Genomic DNA, 21,950 nt, shown 5'->3' with positions numbered 1-21,950 from the left:
CGCCACCACCAAAATGCACATTTCATGTTCTACTTTTTGAGCAGCACTAAGCAACATGACCCAAACAATCTGCAGGGAAACAAATTTTTTTTTCTGTATTAGGTCATTCATCAAATGCTTTCTGCTAGTCTTTGCATTATAGTCAGAGTATGTTTATCTAAAGACAGCACCAAAAACTGGCATACATATGGAAATGTTTTTTTGTATTACTCCAGGTTGTGAAGGAGATCCTAATGCTTCAAGTTGATTATTAGAAAATGATGGTGACGGGTCTTAATAACGCTTCATTTACCATGACTGAATGTGATGTGGAGAAGTTGTAATGATCTCATAGAGTACACTGTACCTGTCCATGATGTCAATATTGACATTACCAGTAGTGCAGTCACAGTGACTTGTAGGTTTTGGTTGATTCCCTGATTGGATGAAACCACAGACTACAGCCAATGAGATCACTACACATTATCAGTATAAACAGGTTAGTTTGCCAACTGTGATCAGAGCAAACAGTATTTGAAAGCATGGCATTTAAGAATTACTGCCATGGTGGATCCAAAGAACAAGGCCTCCTTTTGAAGCATGAAGAGGAATAAGTGATAAAAGGCCCAGATATTAACCCGAGGAGTGTAACCCTGTTTTATGGTGCCATGGTCTAGTTATTTACTTACAGAGAGCTTATTTCACTTCACTGTCTGCAAATATGCAGTCACTGATCTGAGTATATCGGTGTGAAACAGAAAAGTATCAGTCCTAAATTTAGTCTTTTTCATGTCCCCTTTGTGTAGCTGCTGTGTTATTATGATAAAGAATTTCCTCAGTCCTTGTTTTAGTCACAGAAGTAAAACTTCTGAGGCAATGATGCACCGTGTAAAATTGTGTCTGTACTGGTGTAAAGGAACAAATCTGCTTGCTTCAAAGACTTATTTTGCTGATCTTACAAATTCCCTTATCTCCCCTTAGGCACGCTTGGATAATTTGCAAGCTATAAATGTGTGATAAGGAGTAAGATTTTGCGCATTTTCACAGCTTTTGGAGACATCATCAGTGATTGGCCATTAATAATTCATTCAGCTCCATCTTTATGATCCCAACTTTTTGTTACTATCATGTCAGAATCCTCAGTCGCGTCCACACACACACACACACACACACACACACACACACACACATACAACAGACAGACAAAGCTATAAGAACAGAGCAAATAATTTGAAAAAAGGCATCAGTTCGCATGTACTCTTTCATGCTGTGTCATGAAATATAAGTGTTTGTGAGTCTTTTACCACTCTGGTTGAGGTCATGGATAAGTGAACTGCAAAGAACCAACATGCCAACTGCATACTTACACTGACTGTGAGAGCACTTCCCTCATGTCCCACAGCTCTACACTGTTCAACTGAAAAGTCATGATAAATGCAGACAGAAGCCTTGGAGCAGGACTGGAGGCATTAGGCATGAAGGCCTCCTCAAACAGAAACCGTGTCCTCTGAAGGTACTAGAAAAAAAAGCACACCTGCAGGGCTTGCTGACGTAACTGAACCGTCTGCGCTTCCTTAGTGAAACAGAACAGGATGCTTCTTCCTGGTTCCCATCAGGTAAAATTTGCACACAGCTACAGCTTTCTACCCCTTGAGTTGCATGGTACAGTAAATGTAAAGACAGCACTAAGGCTGTGGGCTCATACAGTATATCTCTCTGACATTGACACCCTCCCTGTCTTAGAGACCCACAGCACAAGTGGTTTCTTCTTCTTTAGCGTGAAACATTAAAGATTGCAAGTTCAAACTTAAGGAAAACTAACCACTAAATGTCCTTCAAGGGAGCCCTTTGGCAGTTTCACTATTCAGATTTAGCCATCAATATACTGATGCACAGTGACAAATTAACAGCTTTCTCATATTAGTGAGTTACATATGGGAACTTATTCAATGAGAATGAACTTAATACTGAGGGAAACCACATAATTCTTTCTGATTCTCAGTGAATCCCACAGTGATTTCATAACAAAATTAGTTTTGTAGCACTTAGGAAAGTAGACAATCTGAAGGACAAGTATTTTCTTCCTTCCTCAATGCAATCATGTCATTAACACAACACTGAAAAGCTCAAGGGACCAAAGGCCAAACCTTTTCTAGGTTAGTGTTGCCCTGCCCTGCTCAAGCAGTCATTTGCTTTCATGCACACAATACAAACACAGCGTCATCTCAAATTCAAAATAATTTTACATGCATAGACCGACAAGAAAAGTTTTTCATCTCATCACACAACAGAAATACTTTGAGTGTGATTAATCATGTGGATTTCTCAGCAGTTTATACAATGTTGTTTCAGTAAAAGGCTAGTTATGATCTTGATTATCACAATATACAAATGCTGGAGCAAGACGGAGCTTGGTGAGCAAATGTGGCCAGTGCTGAACTTTCGGTAGCTGGCAGAATGCAGAGTCAGTGTGAGAAAAGGGAGTGAAAATTTTACAACAGCAATGCAAAGTGACAGAATAATCAAATGATTCTGGTTAATGTGCATCAGATGAAAAACACTAGCTGTGAAGTTTTGGGAAGATAAAGAGTTATATGATTATTGGTTTGTAACTAGCAAGACAGTTGCATCCCAGGGTATGACCAGTTTTCCTAAAGAAGAAACTGTTGTAGCACACCAGCTGAATATTATTATTATGTTGTAGGATAGAAAACGAGCAGCAATCTAAGGTACCAAGGAAAATGGTTGAATAGAACTTGGTTATTCATACTGTCAGTCACATGTGGGTGTACACTGTAAATCAGGTTTAGGATCGTTCAAAAACAAACAAGATTTCCACTGTTATATTTTGAACTTCTTCAAGATGCTCTATTTTTGTGATGGAAAATAGTTAGAGCTGACATTGGAAGTTTTTTTTTTGTTTTCTTTTGTTTCTGGTGTATTGTAATGTATTCTGTTTTTTCTGTTTCTGTGATCTGTGAGTAGACTTGAGCAACAAGTGCCTCCACTTAAACTGTTTTATTAAGCAGTTTGAGCAGAGGTTGTCTCAAGAGTGTCTATAAAAGCTGTTTTCAAATGAGTGACCTGGGGTGTGGACAGAGAAATGTTCCATCATTAGTGCAGAGGAGCCACATATTTCATTGACAGCTGAACCAGTCATACTTAATTAATTACAGGCACACAATGATAGACTTCACATTGTGTTAATGCATCCCATACAATGTTTTTTGGGCATTAAAATAATGGAAGGTGTGGTGACAGTGTTTACTGTCAGAACTTGAACGTCACTAGTGCTAACAATGATATCCTGCAGCTTGTAGGTGACAAGGTGACATTCAGGCGTGGCTAATGATAATCATTTCTGGGAAGCCCATAGCCTTACTTTTGAATGTGAACTGATCCTGATGCTCTGGTCTGTCTAGTAGTGGGAAAAACAAATACAAACTTAACGTAAAGTGGCGACACTGTGATATAAAATTGTACATAAAAGTAGATGTCCTGCTTTCAACAACTTACTTCGGTAAAAGTAGAGATGAGAAGGCATATGGTATCAATCAGCAGTACAGCGCAGCAGAGATAGCAAGCTTTCCAAAGACACAAAATATGTCAGGCTGCATTTTGGGGAAATATGTATAAAAACACATCTTGTGGTTTGCATATTTCTCTGAGTGAAAACATCATATAGCTTCAAAGAAAAGCTACAACTGAACAAGCTGATACATAATATGTTTATATGGTACAGCCAGAAATGGAATAGAAAACAAAACTACTACTGTTATTATTACTGTTACACTACATGTATGTACTGTGTACAAGCATGAAGTGTTCTCTTTGATGTATGAAGTGTAACATCTCTCAAAATAGTTACAAATAAAATAGGAAAATATGAACTTCAGCACTTTACTTGAGTAAATGTATTTAGTTACATTCCATTTCAAACAAACCACTTTTGTTTGACTGAAAACGGCCTGACTAAATGAGCCTTTTCATGTACTTTGAAGACTACAACTCCCAGTATGCTCATTTCCGGCTTGAGTGCATTCCAGCCAATCAGAAGCACTTCTGGATTTATGGCCGCTATCTGGGGCATGGGGCCAGCGCGTCTAGCCAGCTCGAAGTGCCACGACTTCACAGCAGACCACGGACTCTCCAGCGGAGTGAGGGGGAGAGCACTGGAAAAAAGCTAGTTAGCTAGATAGCTGGATAAATAGGTAGTGTTGCAGAAGTCGGGTCATCTACAACTCAGCTGTTTGCCCTTTCTCCATTCCTTTTGAAGCAAACAGACGTAGCTACATCTCCAGCGAGGTAAGTGTGGGAATCTTGGAATTCTTTTATTCATTGAGACAGCGTTAGCTAGCTTGGAAAGCTATCTACTGCTAACTCCTGAGCTAACTACTAGTGCAGAAAGACAGTCGAGTAAAGTTATCTAAAATTATTTCAGATTTTTTTCCTCTCTAGCTATTTAGTTTACAGGTTTATTATAGCGATTGGAGCGCAGTTTTGTAACGTAAACCCACACTTTATACCATAAAGTGCAGGACGAGAGCCAAGTTCATTGATTCACAGTGATAGCTACAATGCTAGCTTGCAATCAATGATTAAAATCATATCACATAAAAGTAATTATAGGATTACACAGTCTTTATTTGTTTTAATGCATGTTTGAAAGGATAACGATGTAGGGTGTTCTTAATGTCTCGTAATCTTCGAGGCCTTTTTCAGTTGTGCTATGTAACTTGGTATACTTTTAGTATTAGTTTGACATTAAATAAACTATGTAGGAAGTTCTTGGAAGTCAGTGCGTTTGTATTAAAGTATGGAATAAAAAATGGGTGATTCTGTACGAATATTTATTATATATATCTGAAACCAAAAGTAATGCGAGTTAAGTATTGTCTTTAAAGGAAAGAAAACATGCATTTACATATTTTACCTCCGTAGCTTAATAAAGTTAATAGATTTTCATTTTAGCTGAAGACTATATTATGTACTAATCCCCCCCCCCCCCCTTTAGATATTCCATTGCTTATGAATGAAAGCCACATATTTTAGACTTACAGGGTATATAGTTTGTAGCTGTTACACCTTTAGTAAATTTGATCATATAGTCCTATCTCTTATGGATCATAAGCTGCACTTTGATCTTAGTTAGTTTTCTTTAAATCATCTTTCTCAGTTTAGTGGAGATGCACTGATGTGTGACATCACAGATTAGGAGGCAGTACAAACTCATCCCTTTCGCCTCTGTCTTTTAGACCCTGAAATGAAAAGGGACTCTGGACTCTGTTTCGATTATGCTAAAGTTTTCCTTTGCCATGTCACAATGTTGGTTTGTTTTAAAACAGTACAAACAAAGCTTCACATTGTCTTTGTTTTGCATTTTTATATATATTCTAATTGAGGATAACATAATATAATAATATAAACAAGGATATAACTGATAGTGCTGCAAGAATAAATCAAAGAGGGGGTTTTTGTGTCCCTAAACTGCCATCCACTTTCAGCCAACTTTCCTCCCCTGCAAGCTAAACCTTCGAGTTTGTGACCAGTGCCTTTAAGAGCCTTAAAGGGATAGTTGAAAGACCCTTTAAGGGATGATTTTTACAGGGCAGGAAATTAAGACTAACCACCAGCCAACTGCTGGGAATTTTGCCAGTTTCTGGTTAGAGTTACCAGAAACTGGCTTGGGTTTCTTTCCCTTCCATGAATTCATATTTAGGATGTTTTAATAGTGTAAGTAGTTTATTTATCTTAAGATAGCTGATAAGCTGAAAATTTTAGCATCTGCATCATGTGTAGTTGTTAAATAAAAGAATCTTTATATTAACTACAATGCTTACTCCTCACACATAAACTGACATTGTTCAAGTGTTTGATTTCTAGAAATATTTTCGGTACATTTCTTGTTATATAATGGAGCTTTCTGCTGATGAGTAAAATACCACTGCATTTTAGTTCATCTTGTGCCACCTTAAAACAGCAGTGTAATAATCCAAAATGATCATTTTGATGTGCAAAGAAATTAAAACTGTTAAATAAGACACCTTTGAAACAAAACGATTTGACTTGGACTTTTCAATTAGCCTGGTGCTGATATTTGATTATATTTACTTAGGCTTCATTTGTTTCAGTGCTTGCAGTTACATCAAAATTAAGCAGTCAGTGCATGAAATTTGACTGGGGTGAATTTGAGCTGTATGAACACATGTTTTGCTCAAGGTGGAAGGCTATATGGCAAGTGGGTTTTGAGCAGCTGCTGTTTAGTCACACAGTTTGCTGATAAGATTTGCTGGTCTGCATTGTGTATTCAGCCTCAAGGCAAAGGTTTATGGGGATAACACTGACACCTTGAGGCTTTTAAAGGTAAATGCTTTGGTTGTTCTCCGTAAGGCAGCAATCACAATTCTCATCAACTGCTCTGTTAATACAGCTACTGTTAGTTCAGTTTCAGAGAAATACTGTTGGTGATATTACAGTTTTGGCTTACCTATGAAGTAGTAAATTAACTTCTTTCTTCCCACGTAGACATCACTGGTCTTTGCTTGTCTACATTTTTTTTGTTTTGTTTTAGAGAAATCATCTTTTTAGTTGTTAACTGTGTTACAAATTCTGCCACTCTCTTTTAAGGTTAACTAAAATTGAACAATGGATATCTACGACCCCCAGACCCTTGGGATAATGGTGTTTGGTGGATTCATGGTGATCTCTGCTCTCGGGATTGCTCTTGTCTCCACCTTCTCCATGAAGGAGACCTCTTATGAGGAGGCCCTGGCTAAACAACGCAGAGAGTTGGGTAATATACAGTCTGCTCGCTCTGACAAAAAGAAGAAGGACAAAGTATCTGAGAAGAAGAGCCGTGGAAAGAAGAAAGAAGAAAAGCCCAATGGAAAGATCCCAGAGCCTGAAAAAAGTCAAGAGGAAGCTGAATCGGATGACACAGTCATTGAGCCTGCTGCTGCCCCAGTTGTAGCTGCTGCTCCTGTTCTTGCCCCTGAGCCTGTCCCTGTCCCTGCCTTTGAGATTAAACCAACTGCAGCCCCAGCGGACACCCAGCCCAAGACTGCTGCTGAACCTAGCCCTGCTCTTCCTGAGCCCTCACCTGCTCCCTCACCTAAAGAGAAGAAGAAGAAGAAGGTGGCTAAGATTGAGCCAGCCTCTATCCAATCGGCTCCCCTTGTGGCTGCCCCTGCACCTGTCAAGCCCTCTGCAGTCCCTGTATCAACCCAGGCCCCTGTGTCTGCATCTGCCCCAGCCAAGAATGCCCCTGCATCAACTAAATCTGCCTCTGCATCAGTTAAGTCGGCTCCTGCCCCTGCATCAGCCAAATCTGCCCCTTCCCCTACTCCAGCGTCATCAAAATCTGCCCCTGTGTCAACCAAACCTGCCAAGTCTGCTGCAACCTCAGCCAAGTCTTCACCAGCTCCATCCAAGACTGCCCCAGTGCTGGAGGCTGTCACTAAAGACGTTCCAGTGATGGCAGTGCCCCCAGTGGGATCTCAGCAGGCTCCTGCTGTTGCAGGAAAAGGACAAGAGCCCAAGAAGAAGGCCTCCAAGAAAAAGACAGAGCCTGGTGAGCAGATATGTTCTGGAGATATACTTAACATTTTGCAGTTGTAACTGTACATTTTATTATAGCTATAGTTTTTTGAAGTGGTTATTAGAAAACTACAGATAATCTCGGCATGAGAAGAGGATAATACACATAGCTCATCAGTCTTTAGAATCCTGTCTGAAGTGTGCTTGGCCAAGGCTCTGAAGGGTATCACATAAAATGTAGTTTCAAGTGTGGCTACTATGCCATAATCGCAGTACAGCACTATCTTTTAGATGCTTGGTAATTTTCCCTCTGACAAATTCTTACACAGCATTCTTACACTAATTCATGAGGCTTTTTAAATCAGCAATTTAACAGCCTTCAAAAAAAAAAAATGAAAGAGGCGTGTTTGGTCTTGGCAGTCATTGTTTGTCTGATGCACAGGAATGCTGTTATGCGTGACGTGTAGGGACCCTGGTGGTGACCACATCAGTGCTTCTGAAAGTCTCTGCAAACTACACTTACCCACAAACCCTTCTCCACAATGTGTTGTCACACTAGAACAGTGTTAAAATTAGCCTTCGCCTATGAATTGGAAATGGTTGTTTAGGCAGGAACTACGTTAGCCATGACACTGGTGAGGGCACTCAAACTTCAATAATTTGGAGGTGGAGTGGAGGCATGTCCGTACAGTTGAGTCGCATGCGCTTGTGCTCCAAATCTAAGGCAGTAATACCCTGTCACTACTGATGAACTTCTAGTTGCGTATCCGTGGAAAGTAGTGCCAATGGCAGTTGTGGGTAATGTCTGGCACTCAGCTCTGGAGGGCATAGAGCACGCCAGCTTGTCCAAACACCACTGCCCTGTTTTGTTAGCTGACAAAGGCTCTCAGTGCCCTGACAATGGGTAGAGAGGGGGGTGTGGTTCTCCCTTGCCTGAGGCTTGTCTCCGCCTGGTGCCACAGTGCCCCATCATTTTGCCATCTGAAGCTGCCCAGGGCCCCAGACCCAAAGGATAAGTCACATCCTTGTCCTTTTTCTGAGGCAGTGTGGGAATTCAGACTTCACCGTGACAGCCTAATGAGCTTTAAAACCCACTGGCTTTTTAGTTTTAAACAAGAAATAAATTCTGAATTCCTTATCTTATGCCATTGTGTGTTTCACTGAAATGTTTTGTGTTTGCCTCTGTAGTGGTAGCTGTGGATTCTGCTGATGCTCCTCTGTACCTGCCCTACAAGGCTCTGGTGTCCACCATCAGTAGCATGGTGTTCAGTGAGGGAGAGGCTCATAGGCTCATCGAGATCCTGTCTGAGAAAGTCGGCATCATTCAGGACACCTGGCACATGGTATGGGACCCTGCGGTCAATGATGAAGAGAAAGGCACTAGCTGGAGAGTACAGGCACATGATCACTGTATGCATGTGAGACTTGTAGGAAGACCCACTTTATCTGTGTTGTCTTTCTGTGTTCGTATGCGTTTTCAGGCCACTCAGAAAGGAGACCCAGTGGCCATGCTGAAGAAACAACTAGAGGAGAGGGAGAAACAGCTGGCAGCAGAACAAGAGGACACTTCTGCAGCGAAGAACCGTCTCAGAGAACTCACCAAGGTTAGACGTACAAGTGTCTCTCTGGTCTATAAAGCTGCAGATGGTGGCAAATTCCTGCCACAACACATCGTCTGGTCTATAGCCATGCTGGCAGCCCTATGAGACTCGTACTCATTACATCAGAAAACAAAATTGTTGGATGGATGAAAATCTTTGCTATTCTTAGATCCTATGAGGCAAAAAGTGCAGCTCGGCCTGAAGGTGGCAGCAGAGGAACAGGCTATGTTGTAACGTAAACTGAAAGGTTTAATTCTATGGTGAACATGAATGTGTACTGACATTTGGATTGCAGTCTTCTTTATCTTTTGTCCTTAAGGTGGCACTAGAGTAAAGTAAACACTAAGGGTGGTGCTCAAGGAAAGGCAAAGTTAGTTCTTCTGTTGACCATGACTATCATCAGCAAATTTCACAGAAACCTATTTATTATTTTTCATATTATTTTTGTCCTGAACCAAGTGTTGAATGAAAAATTGTATCATCATAGTGGCACTAGAGGAAAAGCTTTTCTATGCTTCATTCTCCGGTTGATGATAGATGTCGTTAATAAATGTCATGGCAATAGTTTTGGAGATGTTTCATTCTGAAATGGCTCTTTGCTCTTTTGCTGCAGCCACATTACAATCTGCTCTCTTGCTGTTCTGTCTGTTTATTAGGAGCTGTCTGCTGAGAAGTCCAAGGTGGCCAGTGTGGAGACAAGGCTGAGTTCCCAGCTGAGTAAGAGGGAGCAAGAAACGATTGCTTTGCAAGCTCGCATGCAGGCCAGTTACCAGGACCATGTCGCCCAGACCCAGGGGCTCAATGCAAAGGTCAGTTCTCGTACACAAATATTACAATTTCTTCATGTAAAAAATCAGATTAGTACATTTTAGTTTGTGTTTTGCCCAATTTTTGCCTTCCTGGTGGCTGCTAATCTGGCTGCTAATGAAATTAGTTGTCTTGAGACAGATTTAAAAGCAGCTGTCCAAAGTGTAAGAGTCCAACATGGCTGGTTTATTTAACAACAACTTCATTTTACAGATCCTCAGTCTGCAGGACCAGCTGGAAAAAGGACCCAATGCCCAGCTGGCCTGTCTACAGCAGGAGAACTCCATTCTCCGCGACGCCCTCAATCAAGCCACGAGTCAGGCTGAGAGCAAGTAAGTGTTTACAGTTTCCCTGTAACTGTAAATGAGAAGCAGTGATACATGACATGCATTTGACCTCTTTATACTGATATTTATATTAAAGTCACTATTAAGTACACTGTGTACAAATTCAAAGGCATGTTCGGAGCACCAGACCTGAAGGTTGGCTCATAAATCTGTGAGGCATGTGTGCTTACTTTTTCTCCCTGTGTCTCTCTTTCTGTGTGTCTTTCTTTCATTCTGTCTCCAGACAAAATGCTGAGTTGGCCAAGGTGCGTCAGGAATGCACAAAGTTAACCAAGGAACTTGGAGAGAAGACAGAAAGTCTGCTTGCTGATGAGCACATCAGGAAAGGGCTGGAGGCCAAAGTCTCTGCGACGGAGAAGCAGCTCTCCCTACTGCAGGTTGGCCTGGCCTGTGGGAACTCCACATCATATCTATTATAAATTACATTGGACGTGATCAAGTTTCCACATGGAAACAAATTTTTTTTTTAAATACTGTTTCTTGTTTGAGCAGCCAGTTAGAGTCTCTACAAAATGCAAGCCTAGACCTTTCCCACCTACCCCCCAACCCTCTAATGTTATGGGACGTTTAATTGCCTTGTAATCACAGAGCCCAGGGCTGAGCTGGAATGCAGCCATGCAATAATGGGGCTGCAGGGAAAATGCTTCTCAGCACCAGCTGGAATGTGTGCATGTCCGAGCACCTCTCCTCGCAGCCCTCTGCAGCTGGCAGTGAAAAAGCAGGAACAGTCTGATGCCGTTTTCATGTCTGTCTTACATTATCTGTTTGCCTGACAGTCAAGTGTTCATTTAGTTTAATCATTTACTAACATCTCTCCTAGCAGTTTAAGGTCTTCAAACGTGTTATGTGGTATATACGGTTCAGGCCATCAGTCAATATGTAGACATGCTCAAATGACACAAATGCTGCTGAACCGTGGTTAGCATTCTGTCATCATCAACAAATTGGCTGCTTTGACTGAGTCTGTCATAGAGGCACAGGCAGGCTAATCATCTCAAAATCACCTCAAGTTCAAAGCACTTCCTACAAGACACTTCCTTTAAAATACAAATCCATACAACTGGCTTGACATGCTGTTAAAATGTCTTTATTTTCTTGTTGCACAACCTCAAGCCAAATGATATACTGATTGACCATCGATGGATTAATTCTATTATGAGTGTGTGGAAATATGATATTTTAAGAATACTTAACAGAAACAGGACACATGCACTGATGTGTAGCCTTGTGAGTCACTGCAGCTCCAAGTCGGAAAAGTTTGTGAATCTTTGCTGCCCCCTGCTGTTTGACAAGTGTTGATCAATTTTATTGTCAGGCCAGCCATGCGGAGAGCGAGCAGGCGTTACAGAGGAGATTGGAGGAGGTGTGCGAGGAGCTCAGAACTACTCAGAGTAGAAACAGCAGCCTGCAGGCCACTTTGGACAATGCCCAGCAGGACAGCAGCGCACTCTCAGGTGAGAGAATGGGGGAACAAGGCCTTAATGGTTACCAGATGTTAAGACATAGGACTTGGCTATATCAGTGGCTGTATGACAGAATGTAAAATGTGGAATAAGTCGTGAGTGCTGTGTTTTGATAGTGGCCTTTGTCCCTGCAGAGTTTCAGGTGCGTATTGGGAGTTTGGAGGCTGAGATCAGCGAGCGCTCTGCTCAGGTGGATGCCCTCACTGCACAGTTGGAGGAGACACAGGCAGAGAAAAGCCAGCTTGTACAGCAGGCGGCCTCCATCAACTCACTGCTGGAGGCCAGTCAGACCAAAATGGAGGATGATAACAATCAGGTAAGACATACATTGTCAGTTTGGCTTTTCTGAAATGGCCGGACGCTTGACCACACATAGCCACCTCTAAGGATGTTTGTCGTGTCTGATTTGGCAGGTGAGCGCTGCAGAACTGGAACAGTTGAAGCTCGGGTAAGTGTTTGAGCCTCCTGTCTTCAGAGTCAACGTCGCATCCAGAACTGTTCCATGTATTGATTGAAATGCTATGCCCCCTCTGCAGCCTTCAGGAGAGAGACAACCAGTTGAGCACACTTCACGATGAACTGAAGCAACTGCAGGTGAAGCAGGAAGCTGCTGTAAGTGTTGCAAACATCTGTTAGATCACTTCTTGATTATTCATGGGAAATATATATTATTTTATTCATACAAAGATGCGGACAGTGGCACTGCTAATCTCAAATAATCTGCTGTTCTAACAGGAGAACACTATTGTTGAGCTACAGCAAAGAAATAAGAGGTATTGTGATTTTCACTATCCATCTATTTGACTCAGATCTTACAGATTTTCCACACCTTTGTTCTTTGCTAATTTATACTTTATCCAAATTGTGTGTCCTTTTTTTTTAGTGAGGATGCCAGCCTCATCACATCACTTCAGGATGAACTTAAAACCCTCAAAGAAGAGATGGTGCAACTTAACAACACACCAGTAAGCGTACCTCTTGATGTGTGGCACGATTCTACTTCCAGAGCTACCCTGCAGAACAAAAACTGATCTCAGTGACTCATTTGCATGTCCTCTCTGTTTCAGCAGTCAGATAGCTCTGCAGAGCTCGGCCTACTACAGAACAGGTACATTTCTTGGCATATGAAGAAAGGTCCATCTCACATGTTATTAGGCCTGTTCTTGACCTCTGTTTTGTCTATTGTGGTTCTTTGGCTAGCCTGACTGAGAAGGATGCCCTTGTCACATCCCTACAAGAGGAGCTGAGAGAAGTGAGGGAAAAGACGACCACTGATGCAGTAAGACTCTTTACACACCAGTGGCTTGTCAATTTAGACTGCTTTGCTCTTAATCATCTTCCTGATTATGTCTTCTGTTGTTTTAGCAGAACGTTATGGCAGAACTGATAGCTTTTCAAACTGCCACCAAAGAAACTCTACAGATACTCTTCCCACAGATACCCGTAGAGAGCGAGCAGGTAGGCAAAAGAGGATTTCATAAGAGGAGTTGCTGAACGATCTTTTATTTTGATGATTTTGCTCATTATTCTGTAAAATAATATGCACATTAATAATGTATGTCTGCTTTTTTCCTCACTTAGTCCAACTGGTTACAAGTATTTACGCAGAAAGCTCGGGAGGCTCTCAGCCAGCAGAGCCAGGAGTCTCAGTCAAGCACAGCGTTGCCTGTGAGCCACATTTGTATACTGTTACCATATTCTGAATTAGTTTGAATTAACCCAGCAGAAGAAGCTCTGAAAGTGTTTTCTTTGTTTCAGGAGTTGCTCGAGAAACTGAAGGAGTCTGAGGAGAGCCATGGCTCCCTGCAGGCTGAATGTGAACAGTACAGGACAGTCCTGGCTGAAACAGTAAGTGAAGTGAAATTGTTTTGTGAGTTGTGTGAATATGGAGTGAATTTATTCAGCTCATTTAATATATATTTTTGACTCCTTTAGGAAGGAATGTTGAAACATCTGCAGATGAGTGTGGAGGAAGAAGAGCTGGTTTGGAAGTCCAAGATGGCTAACTCAGAGGAACAGCTGAGGGAGGTCAGTTATAATGCCTCTTTGAAATCACTATGACTTGGACATGTTTTCACCTTGTGCAGGTCCCCTTTCCTTATTTTTAAAACCTAGTCCCTCTCACACATTACCAGGCTTTGGAGAAGGCCAGCAAGCTGGAGGCAGAAAACCAAAGTGTAGAACAGGTGGGGATATTTCCACACTCATTTCTAACCTGCTAGCTCACCTCAAGTGAGTGCTGCTATATAAAAGTGTTTATCTTGGTTTTCTCTGCAGTTGAAGGAGCAGATGATGCTTGTGGAAGCTCAGCTGGAGAAGCAGACCGATAACCAGGAGACCTCGGAGGAGATGGAGCAGGTATATGAGCAGGTTAAATCTACACACTGGAACTGGCACTGCTGCAACAGTTTTGTTGTATTTCCCTATTAATGAGGCGTGAAGTTTTATTCTTGCATTCAAAAATGCAGAAGGTAGTAAATGTAACTATTTTCTATAATGGTATTTATTCTTAGAATCATATTTCAACATTACAGTCAATGAGTGCCATTTCTTTTTTGTTTGTTGTACTTACTACTTACTACTGTTGTGCTTATACTCTTGGGTAGTTTTTAGATAAATATCCAGATTCAACCTTTCAGGGCACATTTCTATGTTTTATTGATTGAATGATATGATTTAAAAAACAAATAGAAATAGTGGTCAATGTAAAGAATTGGCAATCCATACTTGATATAATCCTAGAAACACATTTGAAGTTATCGCCCTCTTGTGGTGCATTTGAAACATACCTGTCTGACATCTGTTCATTTCTAATCTGCTCTGTATTCAGCTGAAGCTGCAGCTGTCAGAGTGTCAGAGCCAGCTGGATGTGGCCCAGAAGGAGACCCAGGCACACAAGGAGGAGCTTGCACAGGTGACTTTACTGACTTCACTTGCTTCCCCATCCTCCAGACACAAATACTTACATGTTCATGTATCCAATGTATCTGTGTCACTGAGATGAGATGTTATTTATGAGATGGCGCATGTCAAGACATTTGTGGAGATCCTTCCTACACAACCAACAAGGTGAGGTGTCCGTGACGTGTGGTTATGTAACCGGCGACGGCTTCCTGTTTCAGGTCAGAGAGCAGCTGGGCGAGATCACGATGCAGGCTCAGCGAGAACAGAATGGCCCATCTGAGGCTCAACCCAGTCAGGTCAGGGTGCCAAGGTCACCCTTCTCTTCCTTTCAGAGAGTACTGGACAGTTTTTTTTTTTTGATTACTTCTCAAATGAGCCTGGTTCAATTTAAGAGAAAATCCCAAAATTAAATTTGTTATTGACTTCTTACTCTTACCCTGGTCCCTAATCAAGGGTGTGGCCACGGTACACGGACACTGTGTAATGCATGACTGATAAAGAAGTGCTGTATTTCCAGTCTGTCCAGTACTCCTCTGACACAGTGGCTGTTTACGCTAACAACTGTTTGCACTGACTGAGTGGACATAACTCTAACCACTGCTTCTTCTCACCTTTTTTCGGCATGCTCACTACTCATTTTTGTTTTCAGATATTTGTTTGTGCAATTCTTAACAGCAACAGAAAGTTTGTGTTTGACTTGTAGTCTTTCTCCTGATATAGTCAGTCTGAGAAGCAACTAACTTGGCACACAGGTCGAGCAGCTTTTGTGTGTGTGTGTGTGTGTGCGCGTGTGGGTGTTTGGTGCGTAGTGCTGCTGCTTTGGCACAAGAATGTTTGGATACACACATGCAGTGTGTTAGCCATTTGTCTGTGTCTATCTTTATTGGGTGCCATTTTTGTCTGCCATCAGGTCCAGAACGAGTTGAGTCAGACAACTGAGAAGCTGCAGGAGGAGGTGGCTCAGAGACAGCAGCTCTTGGAAGAGTGCGAGCAGGTAGCAGCCATCGTCTATGCACTCTTTTTAGTCTTGTCATGCCCAGAGGGTGATTAATAACCTCTCAGTGGATAACATCAGTCTGTGTGTGTGTGTGTGTGTGTGTGTGTGTGTGTTGTCAACCTCCAGGCCCAGAAGACTATAACAGAACTTCAGGCTCAGCTGGATCTTCTGAAGGTTTCTGCAGAGTCACCACAAGCTGAAGAAGATGTTGCTCAGCTCAAGGTGTGGTAACAAATAGTTTTTTCTTCGTGCTGGATTATTATAAATCTCATACCCTGCAGACTACCTCAGAGTGACAGGTGGCCCTGCTCCTAAAAAGAAACGAAGCATACTTATCAGCTTCATAGTTGAACACTGATTCAAAAATGTATTGAAGTTGTGCTGATCATTGTGACAGATGGAGAGCTTTTATTTTCTCAAGCAGTAGGTCTTTGGAGAGCACTCGTCCTCACTTGATTTATGGAGGCTCAAATGTTAAATATTGAATAAGAAGGAATACATTACAAAATAGATAATGTGAATAAATATAGACAAAATATATAACCATGAATTTGAGCAATAGTTCAAACGATTTTTAAAGCTCAGCTCATTCATATTATTATCTTGCTTATTTTACAGTAGAGTTTATTGCAGGTTGATTGAATTTAATTCAAGCAGTTTTTTTCCAAAATGTCCTATTTCAAAGTCTGTTTTTACCTCACACCATTTTTCCTAATGACAGTTTATTTCATAATGCCACTTGGTTGTTGCGTCGGTCTGAGTCATTTACGTAACTGGCTCTGCCCTGTTTGTCTTGACAGATAAACTTTGTGATGAAAAATTATACAATGAAACAGAATGGTCATTGGTGAAAAAATGGCGCTGCAACATATATCGACTTTGGGAAAAAATGTAAATGACCTGCAATAAAGTTCATGCAACAAATCATATTTAATAATAATGAGCTGAGTTTTTACAGGTTTCATGGTTACAAGATGTAGTTTATATTTATGTCATGTCTTGTTTATTTAATATTGAACGCTTTGGGTCTCCATATTGAGTCTCATTTTTGCTCAGTGCTTTTGAGGTAATGTTTGCTACCGCTGTTGGAATAGGAGCGCTTGGAGAAGGAGAAGAAGCTGTCCAAAGACCTGGGCCAAGCAGCCACCAAGCTCCAGCAGCTTCTCAAAGCCACTCAGGAACAGCTGACCAAAGAGAGAGACACGGTGAGAACACTACAGGAGCACCTGGAAGGCAAGGTGAGACAACTGACATGGTAAGACCACACATACACATTTCCAATCTCAAACTGTCTAATCTTTTCTTCATTTGTTTTCAAGGGAGAATACGTGGAGTTGAAGGAAGGAACGTCCGTCTGAGAGGAAGAACTGCAGACACTACAAAGAAACTGCCAAATATGCCTTATGATTACCATAGTTATGCATTCCAAAACAATTTTTTCTTGTACTGTAGTTGATTGCATTTGTTGCAGCTGTAGGAATCAAATGTTTGATATAATGAACATTTCAAAGTAAGATTAGAGGAGATAATCCTGCTACAATCTTTTTTGAAGCCCACATTCCATCAACAATTCTGGCTATGTCAGAAGTTATTTATCCCCCTGCCTTATATTCCAAACATTTCCCCATAGTTCAGTGTTAAAAAGGGAAACCGATTGTACGTCAGACGTACATCAACCTGTGCAATTACTTTGTATCTTTTCTATGTGGTTGAATGATGATGAATGATGGGAACATTTTTATGGTTCAGTGTTTCATTACCTTTAGGGCCTGCTTTCCTCTGTAGCTGGCTGCCAATAACACACATCGAATTTGTATGAATGAATAAACTACAGTGTAGCTCTATGTAATTCCTGTTCAGTGTCTGTGTCGCAGTTGCTGTAGAGGTGCAGTGAAATGCAGGCAGGAAGCAAAAATTTGGCTATGGTGAGTAGGTTATATTTTGACATAGTTTCAGATCCGGTGTGAATCAAACACTGCACTGTATGTCTGCCTCATGACGCTTAAAAGTTAACACAGGTTAGGTCTGCATGACTTTAACCTATCCTGCCAGGGTAAAAAGCTGTTCGCAAAAACCTGTTTCAACTCTGCTGTGTGGAGAACGGTCTTGGTTTCTACACAGCGACATCCTCGCTGCATATCATGCACCAAAATGGAGGGATATACATTCTCTGCATAGCACACTCTATAGCAGCTCCAATCTCTGTTATCTGTTTAAAAACATGGCTAGTGTTTTCTGAAGCCTGTTAAAAATGGCAGCTTTTCACACAGTAAGGTTCAGGTTGCATCACTGTGTTACAGACACCAGGAAGTGTATTACAAGGGCTTGTGTGTGGGTTTTTTCAACAGCCATGTATGGTTTTGTTTCAGGCATGATGTCAAGCTGTCTTTCCTCAAACACAACAGATGAACAGTTGGTCCACTTGGGAAATGTCCATTAAAACATTATATAAATAGTCATTAGTAAAATGGAAAAAAAATAGGAACAGCACAAAAGTTACCAAATAAAAGCAATTCACTATAGTGTGAATATCTAATGGATTAACATTTGTCTTCACTTTTGAAGAAAACTAAACTGAAAGGAGTAGTTTGAGATTTTGGGTAAGATGCTTATTAGCTTTCTTGTTGAGACTTACATGAAAACATTGATAACACTTTCATGTCTTTGTGGTAAATCTGAAGCTACAGCTAGATTGGCTCTGTTTGAAGGTGGCAAAATCCACCTACCACACCCCTAAATGCCACTAATGAATGTTATATCTTGTTTTTTAAAATCCGTACAGAAATCAAAGAAACAATTCTCTGCTGGTTGCCTGGCAACTGAATTTTGCTACCTTTGGACAGAGCCCCATTTTCTGTATTTATGCTAAGCTAAGCTAACTGGCTGCTGGCTCCAGCTACATAATTAGTAAACAAACACGAGTGTGGTATCAATCTCACCTGACTCTTGCCAAAGAATGCAAATAAGCACATTTCCCAAAACGTTGAACTATTTATTGAAACTTAATGGTGATGCTGGTTGCGTTGCAGGTGTAGAATAATGAGTAATCTGGCTAACCCAGTAAATCTGGCCTCCCAAGTCTGACACTGACAGACCCGAGGTTTTCTGAAGGAAGAATACTTGTGGTATACATCCAGGCGCTAAGACCACCCCCCAGCTACCTGTTAATTGTAGCCTTCATCTGTTCTAACTAGACACCAACAGTAAATATGGGTCTGACCATTGATTAGTGGGCTAAAGTTGATAATGTCACCTATCTAGGACAGAACCTTTCTAATTGCTCTGCCAAATCAGTAACTAATGGGGGTTTTTTTATTGGTTTTTTTTGGGGTTTTTTTTAAAAGGTGGAAAAAAAAAAAAACGGCACACACTCGTACAATTGGTTGCATTGAATTTATTCAACAATACTCAGACAGTGCAACTACTGCTGCAATATCAGTGTAACTTAGTTTTTTCTTTGTAAAAAGTTTCCATCAAAGTGTAACAGTCTATAAAAACAGATTTATGTCAAAACCTATAGCCCCAGCCATTTTGAGCCAGTAAACTCTAGTAGGATGTCCATTAGGATATTTAGGATATAGCTGTATGCAGCAAATGCGCCAAGAGTCAAGTGACAGACAATAGTATCATTAATGTATGGATATGTCATAGAATGAGGGAAAAAAAAGACTGAATAATGACTAATTTCACAGCCAAACTGGTGTGACTGGTTAGTTTAGCAGGGCTCAAACATCAGAGGTTTATGTTACAGGAGTCTAATCACATCCAGAGCCCAACCCTTCCCTTTAAGCTTTGTTGAACCAATCCAAAAAACAGTCGATTTGGAAACTTTGCCGCTATCCTCTCAAATCGTTTTTGTTAATACAGGCTTCACGGGATGGCCCTCAAGTGTGATTACGTTTTTTCCCATTGTTGATGCAAAAGAATCCCTGTCGCTGCAGTCTGAGAGCTCATGCACCTCCATCTGATGTTTGACACCTGTTGAAGACATAAGAGTTAGTTACACCATTCAACTTGAACTCATTTGATATCAATGTCTAGGAAAGACAAATTAATGTGATGAAAAAAAATTAACGTACCGTCAATGACTGACCGCATGGCTGATTTTGAGCTAGCATAGCTCATTTTAAGTGAAATGCGTGCCGTGTCAGGAGCCCTGATATGAAGAGAAATCATTATCCCAAGTGTTCAACACAAGTATTCATACACCCAAGAATATGTGTCTGACGTAAGACTGGTTGTTATGGTTCAATTGCAATAGAAGGGCCTACCACATCACAAAGACCAGGTCTTCTTTTTTGCTCGATTCCTTGGTTTCATAGTGGCAGTCATACAGGATGTAACAGCAGTGGTCAGGATCCAGCAGACCCAGGAAGAACTTGAAGACATCCGTGTCTTCCAGATCTTTTTCCCGGTAAATCTTTTCGATGTCAATGCAAGAACCACAGATGTGAAAGACCACCAGTCTCATCCGTTCCTTCTGATCATCATCAGCTTTCACTACTTTCATGTTTTGGAAGATATCCTTCACTCTATCAGCGACTGTTACTCCGGACGACTGTTTGGAGAAAACGCAAGACATTACCTGTCAATATCCCAAAGGCAATCAAACCTATCGTCTAAGACTTGTTTTGTTGACACAATGGCATTTTATTAGATGTACTCTTTGGCGGGTATTAACCCCACAGGTCACAGGTAGTGTCGTGAGCTAATGAATTCAAAATGTATCTAATGTTCCACACATTTTAAGTTACATAATGCCTTAAGACAGAACATAAGAGAAACATAAAAGACAAAAAAAATGCACTTTTGCACAATTGCATTTATAACTTAGTTACCTAAATTTGGTTGCAACTGTAAGATTTTGTATTTTGAAGGACGATAAGAACCGTATGTCATGAGAGTAGATGCAAATGGATGAATTTCATTTTATGACAAATTCATTTAGTGACAAAGCAGACTACTCCCATATCATTTGAATCATGGGATTTAATAAATTCAGCACCAAGTCTAATTTGTCAGTTAAGTGTATACATTCTTGTAAAATGAGAGAATGATAAAAAGACAGTATCAGTTTGAGCCCTTTGGTGATATTTGGGCCATAGCTCATATTTGAGCAGACATTGTTCACATGTAGTTTGATTTTGAGACACAAAGCAGAACTAAAAAAGGTGAAGAAACAGGAAGTTCTTCAAAATTAGACTTGGAGTGAAGTGTTAATGCTATTTAGGCAATTCAGTGTGCAAACAGTCTACCAGCTATTCAGCAGTAACATGCCAGGGGTGTAGCTTCCCTATGAATGTTCAAGGCTTTGGCTCTGTCACATTCCAGCCATTGTGGAACAAGTTAGCACAAGAAAGACCGCCCCAAGGGATTCTCTCAGAACAAGTTTGAAGCACGAACAAAGCTCCCTCCATTTTGGAGGCAAAACCACACCTTGAACAAGCCCTTTCAAACACCAAACTCTCTTCTCACTCAAAGAAACGTCAAATGAAAATCTTACACTTTAGATATATTGACAATCAGACTTAACTGAGTTTACACTTCTTTTTTTTACGCATATTATTACAATGAGGAAATGGCACTCATCAGCTCTAGATTACATGTCCTGTGGGGCACACAAATCACAAAGAAGAAGTTGTTAACTGACACAGTGCAAGTCAAACCTTTGTGAAAGCTACTCACCATTTTGCTTCTGATGTGTGAAGGAAACAGGCAGCAGAGAAAAAATGGCAGCAGCAGTCAAAATGCTGAAGGGTCATGAGGAAGGAGAGCAGGTTGACTCATAGAGGAGGAGCCGGCGTAAATGTGCACACCTCCAAAAGTAGTCCCACCCCACTCTTCCCAGGTGTGACAGTTTCCGCTGCAACCTCAGCATTTGCATTTACATTTGAAGCTTAAATCACAATGGATATATGTGCTTCATCGTCTGGCACATTACAAACATTTTTGTCACCATCTCCGTCTTCTTACGTTTGGAAGAGGTAGAGATTTTCCTTTTTAGGTAAAACCCCAGGTGAGCTTGAGCCAGTCATGGGTGGGAGCGGCACATAACACCCTTATATGGAGAACAAACCTGAACAAACCTGTCCACATATTTAACTCATCTGCAGCTGAGATGCAGTTCAGTGGCCTTATAAGGTAAAAGGTAGGATGAGTGCTCAGATATGTTGAAATGATTTATCTATTTACCTGGGGAGAGTGAGATGTTACACCACCATCAGATTCTATTAGTCATAGTCGGTAATGAGATGTACAAAAACATGACTGGTTTCTATCCAATTCTACCAAGTAAACATTACACATATTAACCACC

The 21,950-nt window shown here is 41.0% G+C and overlaps 2 protein-coding genes across 2 annotated transcripts; one reads left to right on the top strand and one right to left on the bottom strand.

Moving 5' to 3' along the window:
- The first annotated feature begins 6,624 nt into the window (after positions 1-6,624).
- rrbp1a (ribosome binding protein 1a) lies at positions 6,625-17,483 on the top strand. The gene is made up of 26 exons (XM_070915783.1): positions 6,625-7,549; positions 8,704-8,858; positions 8,997-9,119; positions 9,773-9,925; positions 10,137-10,255; positions 10,494-10,647; positions 11,586-11,724; positions 11,868-12,049; positions 12,147-12,181; positions 12,270-12,345; positions 12,469-12,506; positions 12,617-12,698; positions 12,801-12,841; positions 12,934-13,012; positions 13,099-13,191; positions 13,315-13,401; positions 13,492-13,581; positions 13,669-13,761; positions 13,869-13,919; positions 14,011-14,091; positions 14,564-14,647; positions 14,856-14,933; positions 15,548-15,631; positions 15,761-15,856; positions 16,729-16,872; positions 16,954-17,483. Exons 1-26 carry the CDS (start codon positions 6,625-6,627, stop codon positions 16,990-16,992), a joined length of 3,321 nt encoding a protein of 1,106 aa, XP_070771884.1. The 3' UTR covers positions 16,993-17,483.
- A 1,530-nt stretch (positions 17,484-19,013) lies between these two features.
- Positions 19,014-21,470, bottom strand: cfl1l (cofilin 1 (non-muscle), like). Its single transcript, XM_070916321.1, has 4 exons — positions 21,320-21,470; positions 19,906-20,192; positions 19,714-19,790; positions 19,014-19,612 (listed from the first exon to the last, which is right to left on the bottom strand). The coding sequence occupies exons 1-4, from the start codon at positions 21,320-21,322 to the stop codon at positions 19,479-19,481; spliced, it is 501 nt and encodes a 166-aa protein (XP_070772422.1). The 5' UTR covers positions 21,323-21,470; the 3' UTR covers positions 19,014-19,478.
- Between the last annotated feature and the right edge of the window lie 480 nt (positions 21,471-21,950).

The sequence above is a fragment of the Enoplosus armatus genome, chromosome 12 (genome assembly GCF_043641665.1).
Source record: "Enoplosus armatus isolate fEnoArm2 chromosome 12, fEnoArm2.hap1, whole genome shotgun sequence".
NCBI lineage: Eukaryota > Metazoa > Chordata > Actinopteri > Centrarchiformes > Enoplosidae > Enoplosus > Enoplosus armatus.
This window is presented reverse-complemented; position numbering and strand designations above follow the sequence as displayed.

What these genes read in the sequence shown, in the direction of transcription:
- rrbp1a (XM_070915783.1), top strand. Translation starts at nt 6,625, where the DNA reads ATGGATATCTACGACCCCCAGACCCTTGGGATAATGGTGTTTGGTGGA. An exon ending in AAAACCAAAGTGTAGAACAG is followed by an intron (nt 13,920 to 14,010) that starts GTGGGGATATTT and finishes TTTTCTCTGCAG; the next exon opens with TTGAAGGAGCAGATGATGCT. An exon ending in AAGATGTTGCTCAGCTCAAG is followed by an intron (nt 15,857 to 16,728) that starts GTGTGGTAACAA and finishes CTGTTGGAATAG; the next exon opens with GAGCGCTTGGAGAAGGAGAA.
- cfl1l (XM_070916321.1), bottom strand. An exon ending in GACCTGGTCTTTGTGATGTG is followed by an intron (nt 19,791 to 19,905) that starts GTAGGCCCTTCT and finishes TCTTCATATCAG; the next exon opens with GGCTCCTGACACGGCACGCA. An exon ending in CATGCGGTCAGTCATTGACG is followed by an intron (nt 19,613 to 19,713) that starts GTACGTTAATTT and finishes TGTCTTCAACAG; the next exon opens with GTGTCAAACATCAGATGGAG.